At 43.4% G+C, this 12,887-nt stretch overlaps 1 protein-coding gene across 1 annotated transcript, besides 7 other annotated features; it reads left to right on the forward strand.

The window, feature by feature from the left end:
• Positions 1-745: part of a sequence feature (Protein overlapping with rRNA (Bfra_000525, KAF5878359.1) was converted to a misc_feature.) that runs on past the window's edge.
• Positions 746-798: 53 nt separating this feature from the next.
• Positions 799-1,260: a sequence feature (Protein overlapping with rRNA (Bfra_000525, KAF5878359.1) was converted to a misc_feature.).
• Positions 1,261-1,307: 47 nt separating this feature from the next.
• Positions 1,308-1,658: a sequence feature (Protein overlapping with rRNA (Bfra_000525, KAF5878359.1) was converted to a misc_feature.).
• Positions 1,659-1,704: 46 nt separating this feature from the next.
• Positions 1,705-2,042: a sequence feature (Protein overlapping with rRNA (Bfra_000525, KAF5878359.1) was converted to a misc_feature.).
• A 56-nt stretch (positions 2,043-2,098) lies between these two features.
• Positions 2,099-2,302: a sequence feature (Protein overlapping with rRNA (Bfra_000525, KAF5878359.1) was converted to a misc_feature.).
• Positions 2,303-2,355: 53 nt separating this feature from the next.
• Positions 2,356-2,674: a sequence feature (Protein overlapping with rRNA (Bfra_000525, KAF5878359.1) was converted to a misc_feature.).
• Positions 2,675-2,739: 65 nt separating this feature from the next.
• Positions 2,740-3,207: a sequence feature (Protein overlapping with rRNA (Bfra_000525, KAF5878359.1) was converted to a misc_feature.).
• A 2,302-nt stretch (positions 3,208-5,509) lies between these two features.
• Positions 5,510-11,584, forward strand: Bfra_000526 (uncharacterized protein; the record flags this gene model as incomplete). The annotated part of the gene is made up of 4 exons (XM_037330971.1): positions 5,510-9,076; positions 9,133-10,245; positions 10,296-11,414; positions 11,468-11,584. The coding sequence occupies 4 exons, from the start codon at positions 5,510-5,512 to the stop codon at positions 11,582-11,584; spliced, it is 5,916 nt and encodes a 1,971-aa protein (XP_037197304.1).
• Between the last annotated feature and the right edge of the window lie 1,303 nt (positions 11,585-12,887).

Raw genomic sequence — 12,887 nt, forward strand, 5'->3', positions numbered from 1 at the left:
TACCATTAATCATCACCTCGAAATTGGTAAGTGTCTTGTCCGGATTTACACCTACTCCGTACTCTGGTATTCCATCATGCATTATTTTCAAGAAGCGTTTCGCATGTGCGGGATTGAGTGTTATAAGTAAGAAATCATCAATCAATCTCAGCAGTAGACTTTCCCCAGATTGTAGAAAAGATAGATGCTTTGCTTCGAGATCCGCATAGAAGTAATTACAAAGTAAAGAGGAAAGGACTGAACCCTGTGGAATTCCTTCTTTTTGGCGGTAGAATTTCTTGCCGATTTTAACCATGTTTTGTGAAATGTGTTGAGCCAGAATTTGGAGAAGAGAGTCAGTATCACGGATTTGGTTAACAATATTCTCAACGAACACAGTGTTCTTCCTGCCAATGGCTATATCATTTTCGAGATCCTCATCAAAATTGTCAAGGTGATGAAAAGATTTGGCGTGTGATTTCCATCTTCTAATGGGTTTATTTGGTGCATTAGGGTCTGTGGTATAGGCTTCTGTAGGTCGGATCTCAACATGTCTCGCAAACCTGTACTCTGATTCGGAAGGAACGGTAGTCATGAGCTTGATGACTGCAGCTTGAGGAATGGTGTCGAATGCAGCCTGGACATCAACTTTGGCAAAGTAGAGAGGCTTTGTTGATGAGTTGAGAGTTGCTTTGAAGGATTTGACCTTCTGATATAAATCGCCGATAGAGAAAAGAGTTGATCCAAGGCGACCTATATTGCTTGCCTACAGATGTTAGATTTTGCAACCAAAAAAAGTCGACTGTAAATGACGCTTACCTTCTCGTGGGTGAGTACATTGTGAACAGGTGCTAACACACTATTAATACTGGCACCTAGCAGACGCTTATCACCTTTCCGCATTGCTCTTCTTCTTAGATTCATAATTGGTCGCACGCCAGTCTCCTTAGGTATCAGTCGCATCTGACTAAAGCCTAAGGCTCGCGAACCAAGTATCTGCTGAGCCTCTCCCAACTTTACTTCCTCGAACATTTTTGACTTCAGTGAAACCAGAGCAGGCCCAGCCACAGATTTCCAGACATCATGACGAAAGAAGAAGAGTCGCTGACGATGAATATTCGACTCAGTGACATGAAAGTTCGAACGAACCAACGGGATAAGAACTGAATCAAACAAATAGTATATGAATTCAAGGAATATTTCACGTCGTTTGTTGAAATCAGTTAGTGACAATTTTTGGTTCGAGGTATTTGGTGCGCCCAACCATTCAATCTCGGCAATCTGTTGAACATTAACAAAATAAAATCCAATCATGACAGAAAATTTACCTTGAATCCCTGAGTAACTTCGTGAAGTGACAAAGCCTCAAATCTTCTTAGTCTAATAAAGTTATCCACATTCTTTTTGAAGATGCCCTCGTTATGTACTTGTACATCTCCTGTGCCCCAAAATTCGCGCGGTACGATATTTCGAAGCACGGCATGGCAGAAAGCAGATACATCAGCACCAGAACTTGCATGGTCCATCAAAGTTAATTTTCGGGCTGGAATTGAGGGAGTACTCGATGAAGATGTGTTGGAGACGTGGCTTTTCCCGGAAGATTGGCTTTCGAATGCCGTCGAATCAGAAGAACACTTTTCTTTCGTGTCCTCTACGCTGCCATCTTGATTCTTCCGATTCTGTAAGTGTTAATAGAAGCCACAGAATTTCAATCTGGAGACTGACCGGGCAATAATATTCTAACAAGCTATTGTATGAGCACCTGGAGTGCAAGATTTGAAATTTTTTGACCAGATCCCTGGCTTTTCCACGAAGTCTTTTGGGGATTTTGATGGCCTTTGAGTCAGGATACATGGAATCAATTTCTTCTTCGCGTAAAGTGTAATCTTTGAATGGCTGAACGGTTTCTCGATTGTCAACTTCTGAAGTAAAGACATTGTGAAGGCCGAATTGCATGGGGAATATGTACATTAGAATTTGGGTGATATTCTCCTCAGGCCGTCGACGACTAAGCATGGCACCACTTCCATCATTGACTTGACATGGAAATCTGTTCAAAACATCTGCGCAGAACAATCAATCAATTTAAATCCAAGCTACTAGCTCAAGAGTGACCTACGGATGTGCCTAAAACCAAACTGAACCTCGCCCTTTGCATTCAAAGCAGCTTTTGCGTAGAGCATCCGATTTCTTACAAAATTGATTTCTGCTGGATTGTGTAAGACAACTGATTGCTGGCTTTTGCTTGAAGGGTTGTCTGTCTCAGACAATTTCCCATGGATTTTTGCAGTTGTGATAGGTGACAGTTCACTTAAAGGCTGACCTGTTTGTAGTCGTCAGTCAAGATTAAACAAACCAGACACAATTGGAACCCACCACTGAGTTGGTAATAGCTACCATGGGCATTCTCTATTTGAACAAAAACACCACAATCAAGAATCAAATCACACATGACACGTTCTCCAGCTTTCCCTAGCAGAGCAAGAACATGAGGCCATGGCCAGGTTTTCATAGCTGTCACATGACTATTGGGATACATTGAATTGACTCCTGGAATAGAAGTTCTAAAGTTTTCATCCCTATTGACAGAATGAGAACTGATATCTTTACGATATCCTTGACAAAGTAAGTGTTGTAGTCTTCCATTTGATGATTTTGACTTTGAAAATAGTAACCAGATAACAAAATCAACAATCTGTTGAGATGTTAGTAGTCCGAGACAAGAACATTCCGGAAGAAAGATTATTGATAAACACCCACCTCTGATTGAGAGTAAACATCATTACCACTTGAATTTGCAATGGTTGATACAGAAATGTCTCCTTTCTGTGAGAAAGAAACCCACTCTTTCAACCTATTTTCTTGAGAAAGTTCATGATTCAATGACGCACCTATCAACGTGCCATCAAGAAAGTCACCTAACAAATGATCTTCATCTTCCTCCTCATGATCATCTCCTTGATCTTCAATGTTTGTTGAAAGCTTGTGGCCCACCGACAACAACTTCTTTCTCCTAACCTTGGAGGATACTGGAAGTTTTGATAGTAAATAATCACGAAGACATAAGACGTTGGGGTAGTATTTGGCCAATAAAGTTTGCTTTATTGGAGGATCCTTTCTGTGGGTATCTCCAGACGCCTTTTGACGTTTATTGAGATTTGTAAGGCCAGTGCCATTATCGGTATCAGTTCCTGTGACAGCATGACTTCTCTTTCTCTTTCTAGCCATGTTCAAATAATTGCTTTTGTTGATTCTTGATCTCTGGTAAGGCACACTAGGTAGTATTTCCTAAATGGATTGTCTTAGCGTTGGGCTGTCTATGATGGACAGTGATGACCCAGATGATGACCCATAGGCGTGATGTCGATCTTCAAGCAAGATCGATACAGCAACCTTGGAAGACTGCTAGTTCTATGCAGCCTGTTTATGCAGCCTTGTCAAAGTTACGAGGCTGTACCAGTAGATCAGATTGCATTATTGACTTTAATTCTGGAAAGTCAATGATGAAGTATTCCTTCCTTTCACAACGAATACGAGAACACAACATATGATTGAAGTTTCAACTTATAAATAGGTATATGAAGTAAGGGGTATCGATGATTGTGAAAAAGTAAGGAGTTGTTTCAATTATATTGAGCAAGACAAAGTCGGAACAGAGAAAAGGAAAAGAAAGTCCGGAAGCACGGTCTTTAACACATATCTACTAGGTAGGGATTTAGTCATTTATTGGTTGAGTGTTGATATTGAATCTAGAATTGAGGATATCGATAAGCGATAAGACTTTGATGTTGATATTGATAGGAGAACAGCCTCGAGCCAGTGAGCCAGTGAGCCAGTGTCACACAACAAAACAAGAGACATGAAAAGGGCACCAAGTGGAATATGAAAACGAAGTACCTAACTGGCGTTCATACACACGCCTTGGCTTCTTTTCTACTGTAGGCAGGCCCTAGGCGATTCTTGAAGAAGGGATAATGATCAATGAATCAATGAATCAATGGATGAATGAATGATACCTATTGATTTAGGCTCGGCTACTGCTGGCTTAGAAGTAAGACTTTACCATGTCAAATCCAAAATGAAGCAAACCTTCCAGGGTCATGACAATCAGATTCTTTCTTTAGGTGTTTGTTCACCTAGTTCATCTAGTTCACCTACCTAGACAGCTAGATACTATTTTAGAGTCAGGCTTGACTGATTGTCAAACTTTGAAGCACAATAGACCCGTGAGCTCCTAGTCACCGAGTCAGAGACTTGTAGTGAATATCAATATTGACATTTGCTTTTTTCCTTCGGTGTCAAGGTTTGAGGCGATAATGCTATGGATTATTCAGTATAGATAGAGTGGCTGAAGGAGACAGGCCATTTGCTTCTTCATCTAGTGTCTACTCGAGTAGAATGGATGGCAAAGCATTCAACCTAAAACCTTCACTCCCATTGTTGATTTGTCACAAGTATTAGATAGAAATGATGGTGGTACATACAATAAAATTGGAATGGAAGTACAGGCCATAAGTCGAAGGTATCACAAGCAGTAGCAGCCAATGCCAGACAGTATATATAGTGCCAGGAAACTCTGGAAGGGAAACACGAAACAAACGGCAGCGGCAGAAGGGCACCTTACTAGATACCCAGTAGTGATCAATCACAATTCATCCATGACCATGAAAGTTGAAACTGTACAAAAAACTTTCCTTGACTCAATGGAATTCATTATCCTTGAGCTTTTCCACCTCTCCCACGAAGTAAATTCTTCCGAACCCGGTATGATTTGACCATAGTTGACCAAATTGCCTCAACGGCTGATATGTATGATGATTTCGATTGATTACCTTGTCACTGTCATTTGCTGAAGATATACACAATACACTACACCACACTACATTACATTACTTGACCAGTATTGTGCTTTTGTACCTTTTCATAATATCGGGTAGAAATACTCACTACCTACCTAGTAGATCACTTCAAAGTTATCATACATACTAGGAAGTAGTAACCTTTTCGTCTTTTATTGCACAATCACTCACACTTAATTCTTCTCTCTCTCTCTCTCTCTCTCCCACTCACACACCCTCTCACCCTTTCACCCTCTTAAAACTCGAAAAGCAACAACTTTACAGACTTTGTGGAGAAAAATCATTAAAGCTATCTAACCCCCAACTACTACCGGTAAACCTCTAACCCATAATAATTGATTGTGCTCCATTCAATTACATCCAATTGCATAACAAAACCACGCTACCTTTTACCGTCTCTAACTTTCTCTCCCGCATTATACTGAAAGTATAACCAACTCTTGTCCTATGATTCTTCCGTCCAACCTACTGCCACATACATTCAATTTTCTCCCTCGTGCGCCCAGAGCTCAAGGATAAGGTTTGTTGCTCAAATCAAATCTATCGAATCAGCTACAAGTATTCCAAGGGCCATTCAACTTCTGCCACAATTGTATGGATCATCAATAGACAATCACAGCATTATCATCGCTCACAATTAGAGCACGAGCTTCAACAGATGTTGAGGCACAATGGAGGATGGATTTCAAGATGACCAGAATTTTTATTCTAGGTCTTTCCCCCAGTCAGAAGCTCAGTCCCCAGCGCAATCCCAATCTCAATCCCAGTACTCGTCGGATTTGACTTCACAACACCGGCAAATACCTTCTTCTACCATTTGCGAATCTCCTCACTTTCCTCAAAGATTTGACTTCGATCCGGCACCCCCTCACCCTCCTAAACTCCCTCTTCTTACGACCTCGAATCTACAATTACAAACTACCAACACGAATGGTTACATGGATACTTCTGATGATGGTGGTGAACCAGATGACTTCTACCGAGATTATCAACCTCTTCAACAGACAAACAGCCCGCCAGATCAATTATTAGATATGGCTGCTACAACATCAGATGTTAGACCGGCTTCCTCCACAATGCGATCAAGTAATACCAGCAGTTCACCAAAACAAACTCCTTCTACCTCAAGAACTACAACGCGACCACCCTTCAGCTCAAATCTATCGCATGTTGAAAGCAATCAAAAGCAATCAACTAAACCACTAGTCAATGGATATGGAAAAGCATCACAAAAACCAAGCGTAAAGGATCTCTTGAAGCGCTTTGATCAGAACAATGATCAGTCCCTTCTCATGCCGCGGAAACCAGTGGTACGAACAAAAGATAGTGCTGGGATCAGTTCCGGATACATGAGAGATCGATCGAATCCATACACTACCCGCGTGGCTAGTAACCCAGGACCTATAACTACGAGTTCGTCATTAAGGGCAAGTAATACTACGAGGGAGCCGGGATCAACCAGAGTTAAATCGCCTTCATCCAGTACAAGAGCAATGCAACGACCGAGATTTGCGACGGAGGACCAACATTCAAGTAATGCTTCTTTGGGTTCCGCCCGCAGCATGCGTACGAGGAATACACCAAGTACCAAAGCCAGTTCAACTTCGAAGTCAATGAACAATCTTTCGCCATCATCTCAATCTCAACCCCCACCCGCGGTGCCGGAGAAGCGTCCTCTGTTTGGAGAGATTTCAACTTTAGGTCAAGGTACATTTGAAGCTGGTTACGGTATACCAACGGCTACAAGAAGGACATCTGAATCAGGGCTACCTTCGGCCATCTTCACTGAGCAACGTTGTCGCACAGATGCCGATATATCTCCAACTTCGCCAACAGCCTGGTATTTGGGAGTAACGCCATCGCTCGGTGACGTAGAACCAAACAAGCCGCGAAGATCAGGTCACAATCGTGCCCATAGTGACTTTGCAGACACTAAGGTAAATACTATGCATAATGTCAACCGCTCTTCTTTTCTATTACCAGAATCCCCAGTCAATGCCAAGGATTCAGGTCCAAACACTGCGCTGGATTCTTCTCATGTAGAAGCTGAGGGTGGATCCGACCTTCAGCCAGCAAAGATGTCATCTCGACTTCCTATTGCACTCAAACGCTCGAGTACTCAGTCAGATAGATCAAGTTCCCCATCAACGCGTGCTAGTTCTCCTCTGACTGGCAAACGCCCACTTCATGGAAAGCTTCCTCGAGAACATCGGCCATGGAGTCCTGCCGGACGCTCAATGACATCAGCAACTCGTTCTGTACCTCCTAACAGCCGTGCCAAGACACGTAGCCCAGACAAAGTCTCTAGCAGTGGTAGCTTGAAAGCTTACATTTCCGCACCGCCCGCAAAAAACTCCCCGCCTCTGCGAAGTTCACGTCCTCGGCAACCTGTTTCTGCAGCAACAACCGCTAGTTCAAGACAAAAGGCAGTGGATGGATCGGCATCGCCACATGACACAAGAGCTGGGATTAAAGTGACTAAAGCTGGCGGAACTTCTGAGACGAAAGGACGTAAGACAATAACGACAGAACCAGTTAACTATGCAGCACGGCGGGCACAAATTACACGCGCATATACTAAGTCAATCCATGAATCTGAACAGCAGAAGATTCGAGCATCTCACACAAACCATGCCAACGGACATAATCCTCAAGCCACAAACGGTGACGAAAGCTCCAAGTCTGAACATGCGAATACTTCTACGAATGGAGATCAGATACCAGATATGTCATCAATAGGGCCCGAATCATTACAGATCTTGACAAGCTTCGACCCACAAATTCCCCCGCCACCTGTTGAGCATCAGATTGTAATGGATCAAGATTCGCCAACCTTGGGTGTTACTAACAGCATGCCTGGAGCTTTTATTGAAGAGGATGTACCAATGTCCGCAATTTCAAATATTTCTGCCACGACCTTTATTGAAAATGAAGCGCAAACAGAAGGTGCCCGCCTTGCTCGTATCCCGTCTATAAAGCTTGCAGATTCAGTTGCAGCGCCTGTTCAAGTACTTAAAGTAGATGATGTGACTCCTGAGGATCGAGCAAAGATCACAGCAGACTCTTTAGAGGTTTCTATCGAGGCCACTTCAATAGGATATACTCCGAAGGAGGGTTTTAGTGAAGCATTACCAGAGTCCATTGATCATGATTTGACATCAGAAGCCTCCGAAAGTCCATCAAATGTCATCACCTATGATGAGCAAGCCAATGTCACTGTTACAGAGCTCCCAAGTGCAAAGATATTGGTATCAGAAATTTTCAATTCGGACTCCATGCATCACATGGATTTCGAAGTAGCTGCTCCTGCGAGTATTAACCATGGCATTGCTCAGCCTACCGGTTTGGGTTTATACGATGATAGTTCTCAGCAGCTGGTAGATATTCCCATCAGAATCGAAGAAGACATGGACAGATCCCAGTTACACTTAGAATCAGATATCATTTCTGGGGAAGGCCCCAGACTAGAATTACCAGCTTTGCGTACTGCCCTTGCCGAGTCCCTATCTCCACTACAGAACGATAGACAACCGGATTTGTACACTCCCACAGATATCGAGTATGAAAGTTCTGATGACGTTGGCGCGGGAAACACCGGGAATACGAGTGAACAAGAAGACTTGTACGGACCATCCTATGATCAGAATCGCGAGTTATATCTTACATCTGACGCCTACCACCGTGAAAACCGACATTCTGCTTGGACCGATTTCTCAGTTGCCACAACAGATGACCCAGCCTCCCAAGACGAGAATCAGAGGTGGATAAACACAAAGATCTCGCTTCCTGAACTGCAGAAAGCTCCGACACCGCCCCCCAAATTGCCTCCTTCTCCCGGGCCACTTAGGCCGATCGAAGACACAAGTTCCATGAATTCTTCTAGGCTTGAACTACCTCCACTGACATCCCATAACGGATTCGGTCTTGGATTCGACCCGGATACCATCTATAGCGTTCCAACTGTCCCAGTATGGTCTAACCTCACTCCTCCACTAGCCTTAGAGCATACTTCTCGGAAAGATGCAATTGCTAAATTAGGTCCCCCTACTCGTACACCCCCTCCTCCTGCTATGCAAGATAGTCGTCCACAATCGGGCACCGATCAAATTAGCCAAAACACTACTAGCCAACATACTCAATCCAGACGCCCAAGCGTTGACTTGGTTTCGCCGCGACCTTCACTTTCTACACCTTCCATTTCCACTCCTAGATCAAGCATGCAAATATCTCAGGAAGATGTATCTTTGAGCAATGGCTACCCCGCCCTAAAGCTCCCCTGCTACCTCTCACAGAGGAAGAGCAAGCAATTGCCAAGAAAAAAAGCGCACGCCTATTTACTAGGAGAAAGATTATTGAGGAAATAATTGATACAGAATCCGCTTATCTGAAAGACATGAATGTAGTTGAGGAAATCTACAAAGGTACAGCTGAAGCATGCCCAAAATTGGATTTTGGCGATATCAAAACCATATTCAGAAATACAGATGAGATTATAGCTTTCTCAACAACTCTGCTGGATGACCTGAAGAAAGCTGGGGCAGCTGTCTACACTTCTAAGGCTCGCGCCAGACAAAGTAAAGCTACATCCACAACGACTACTGCGCTAAATACCCCTGTATCGCTGGGTCCAAACGACAGTAGCTCAGATCCTACAGAATCCAATGATTTCAATGAAGAAAGGGACCGAAAGACCTATATTGGTTATACCTTTGGCAAACATCTCAGGAGGATGCAAGAGGTCTACACAGAATTTTTGAAAAATAGCGAACTGGCAGCAGACCGCTTGAGGATCTTGTCAGCGGACCCTGCCGTTAATGTTTGGCTTATTGAATGCAACAATGTCGCAAAGGACTTAACGGCTGCTTGGGATCTCGACGCTCTGATGGTTAAACCAGTCCAACGGGTCACTCGATACCAGCTATTAATCGACAACCTCGTGAGACATACAGCTGAAGATCACCCAGATTTCAATGCTCTTTCGATTGCTGCCCGAGAAACATTGAATTTATTGCAGACTATTGACAAGCTCAAGGAACGTATTTCAGTCGTCGGGAAGATTGTTGGTCGAAAACGCAAGGAATCAGAAGTCCGCCTTGGAATCGCCAAGGCATTTGGACGACGATCAGAGAAGTTGACTTCTAACGTGGTTCGGCCCCATGACGATGAAGTGTTTGTCAAGTTGCATGAAAAGTTTGGTCATGATTACCTACGACTGCAAGTAGTCATGCGTGATGTTGAATACTATACTCGACAGGTCGCTACTTGGGTCAACGATTTTCTCAGATTTCTTTCTGCCATGGAAATAATCATGCGACATAGCCCTTCTTCATACCCAGAAATGGAAGCTCGGTGGTCCCAGTTTAACCTTTCCATGAGAGATATGGGGAGTGTTGCTTTGGAAAGTCATGTAAGCATTTTTCTATGATCTAGAATGTTATCAATGCTAATATAAAACAGGTAGGACAGATCCGAAAGGAAGTTATTGAGCCAATCGAAGCTGTGATTCGGTTGTATTCTGGGCCTACTGAATTCATGAAGAAACGCGCGAAAAGGCGCGTAGATTATGAAAAGCTAATGGCTGTCAAAGCCAATGGCAAGAAGCCTGACGAAAAGCTTCAATTGCTAGCCAAAGAATACGATGCTCTGAATGAAACGTTGAAGACGGATATGCCCCGGCTCTCAGTATTGACGGCGCAGGTAGGACAAACAATTCTTGCCAAACTTATCTTCAGTCAAACAGCCTGGTACTACATCTGGCAAGAGAAGGTCAAGACTGTGTTGGATGCTAACCAAATACCAATGAACGAGAATGACATTTTACAATCATTCGAGCGGGATTACAAGTATGTGCTCGCACAAACCCAAGAGCTTCGCCTCATCAACGGTACATTCGAGGTGGATTGCTTTTTGGACAGATTAGATTCGACCCCCGTTACCAGTATCAAAGATAACGAATCGATAAAAACAAAAGGCCGACTATCTGATTCGTCCGCTCGTCCACGAGTTCTATCCTTGGCAGCTCCACATGATACATCTCCATGTCTACCGACTCCAGATTTTGCAAAGCGACATAGTGGTCAATTTTCATTCTCGCCAATTATGGCAAATGGTCCTGGCTTCCCAGCGCATGCTCCATATCAACCAGCAGCTTACTCTGTAGGACATTCTCGTGCTGGCTCGGGCTCTCCTGCGACACCAGATGCGAATGCCCCTCGTCTTTATGGTTCTACCAGACCATCAACATCACGAAGCATTACTTCGGATAATGGTGGCGTGGCAAGAATTAGCACAGACCTTGGACATCGTAGGGAATCAAGTTCCACTCAAGCATCTGCATCATACATGGTAGATGGTCCTCTTCGCGATCAACGACCGTTCTCAGGTATTTTCCATTCGGCAATGCCTTTACCCGATGGCCCTGAGGATAGCGTTCGATCCTCGAGAGCATCCTCAGTGGATCGTGCCCATGGAAGTCGGTACAATGTCATCTACCTGGCAGCAAGCTTATTTGAGTTTAATATTGCAGCAACTAAGACTGAAGCTGGTTACCCTTATCTGACCTACTCACCCGGTGAAGTAAGCTAACAATTGAATCTGGCATTCCTCGTTATAAGCTAACTTATTCTTAGATCTTTGATGTCATTGGTGAGAAGGGCGAGCTCTGGTTGGCTAAAAATCAAGATGATGGCTCTGATCAAGTTGGCTGGATCTGGAGTAAGCACTTTGCTCGTCTCGCCATGGATTGATGAGCCAACATCTGCCCCTTCCAACGTGTACTATTCCTTTTCTTTTCGGCTCTTCTAGCAACAACGCATCCTTGATTTGGCGTTGAAGCACTTATCTGTACTCGTTTTCCGAAATAATTTTCCACAGAAAAGCAACAATTTACAAGGGCCATCGGCGTAAAGAGGGCGGTGTCATAAATTCAAGCTTGATGATAGGACATGATCCTATTGGATCATTTTATTTGTTTTGCCTGACTACAGCTAGTTCCTGGCATACACAATTCGGGTCTGGATGGAAAGGAGGGGCGTTCTTGATTTAGGGATGGGCGTTCAGATAAGCCTGAGTTATTCATTCATTTGACTTTTTCTTTTATTTTCCTTTTCTCTTTTGATCTCTAAAGTCGACGAGATTGTTGTTAGAGTGTCTATTATGGAGCGATTCTTTATGAGGGATGGAATGGAACCACATATGCAGCGTATTTTCCTTCTTTTTACTTTTCCGAAAATTTCCAAATGTTTAGGCCGCAGGTTTGGGTTGTTAATATAGCTGGATGGGATTTTCGCAGCACTCATGATTGTATGCATGAGGTGATGACGTCTCTGGTTTGTTGGAGTTAGTCTTAGTTTTAGTTTTAGTTGTTGAATATACCAGGGGAGTAAGAGAGTAGGGGAGAGAGGAAGAAAAAGAGGTCAACAGAACATGGGCTGAATGATAAGGGGGAAGGGAAAACGAATGCGGAGAGGGAGAAAAGAATTAGAGGGGGGAGAGGAGACGAGAGAATGGAGGAAATGGACTGGACTTCTTATTCTCAGATAGGAAACTTTTTTTTTTGTCATTTATTTGGTTTGGGACAGATGAGAATTGTTGAGAAAGGAAGGGGATGAATTGTTTTCTTGTTTTCTTTTTTGAAGAAAGGAAAGGCAAAGCGCAAAGGAAGATGAAAGGCACTGGATGGATGGATGGATACCCGAAGATCATTATGTATGTGTGAAGGAGTTATTGAATTGTCTGAGTAGGAAATTTTCGTTTTTTTCTTCTTCTCGTCTAAGAAAGTGCGGAGATGCGAATGTGCAATCGATGCATTGTATTGCGTGAGAGGAGAGAAGTAGGGGGAGGAGATGAATGGGGAGAGGAGGTAAATGAAATCATACTAGTCAAATTCTAGGAATGGGATGCGAGGAATGATATCAGAAGTGGTGTGGAATGAAAATATGAGAATTCTTTCAAAACAAGTTTTGATTAGGCTATGATTAAGTGCATGATCTGCGTGGCATGTCTTGTCGTGTGAACGATAGAACGATAGAACATCAAACGTAGAAAGAA

The sequence above is a fragment of the Botrytis fragariae genome (assembly GCF_013461495.1).
Source record: "Botrytis fragariae strain BVB16 chromosome Unknown tig00000001, whole genome shotgun sequence".
Taxonomy (NCBI): domain Eukaryota; kingdom Fungi; phylum Ascomycota; class Leotiomycetes; order Helotiales; family Sclerotiniaceae; genus Botrytis; species Botrytis fragariae.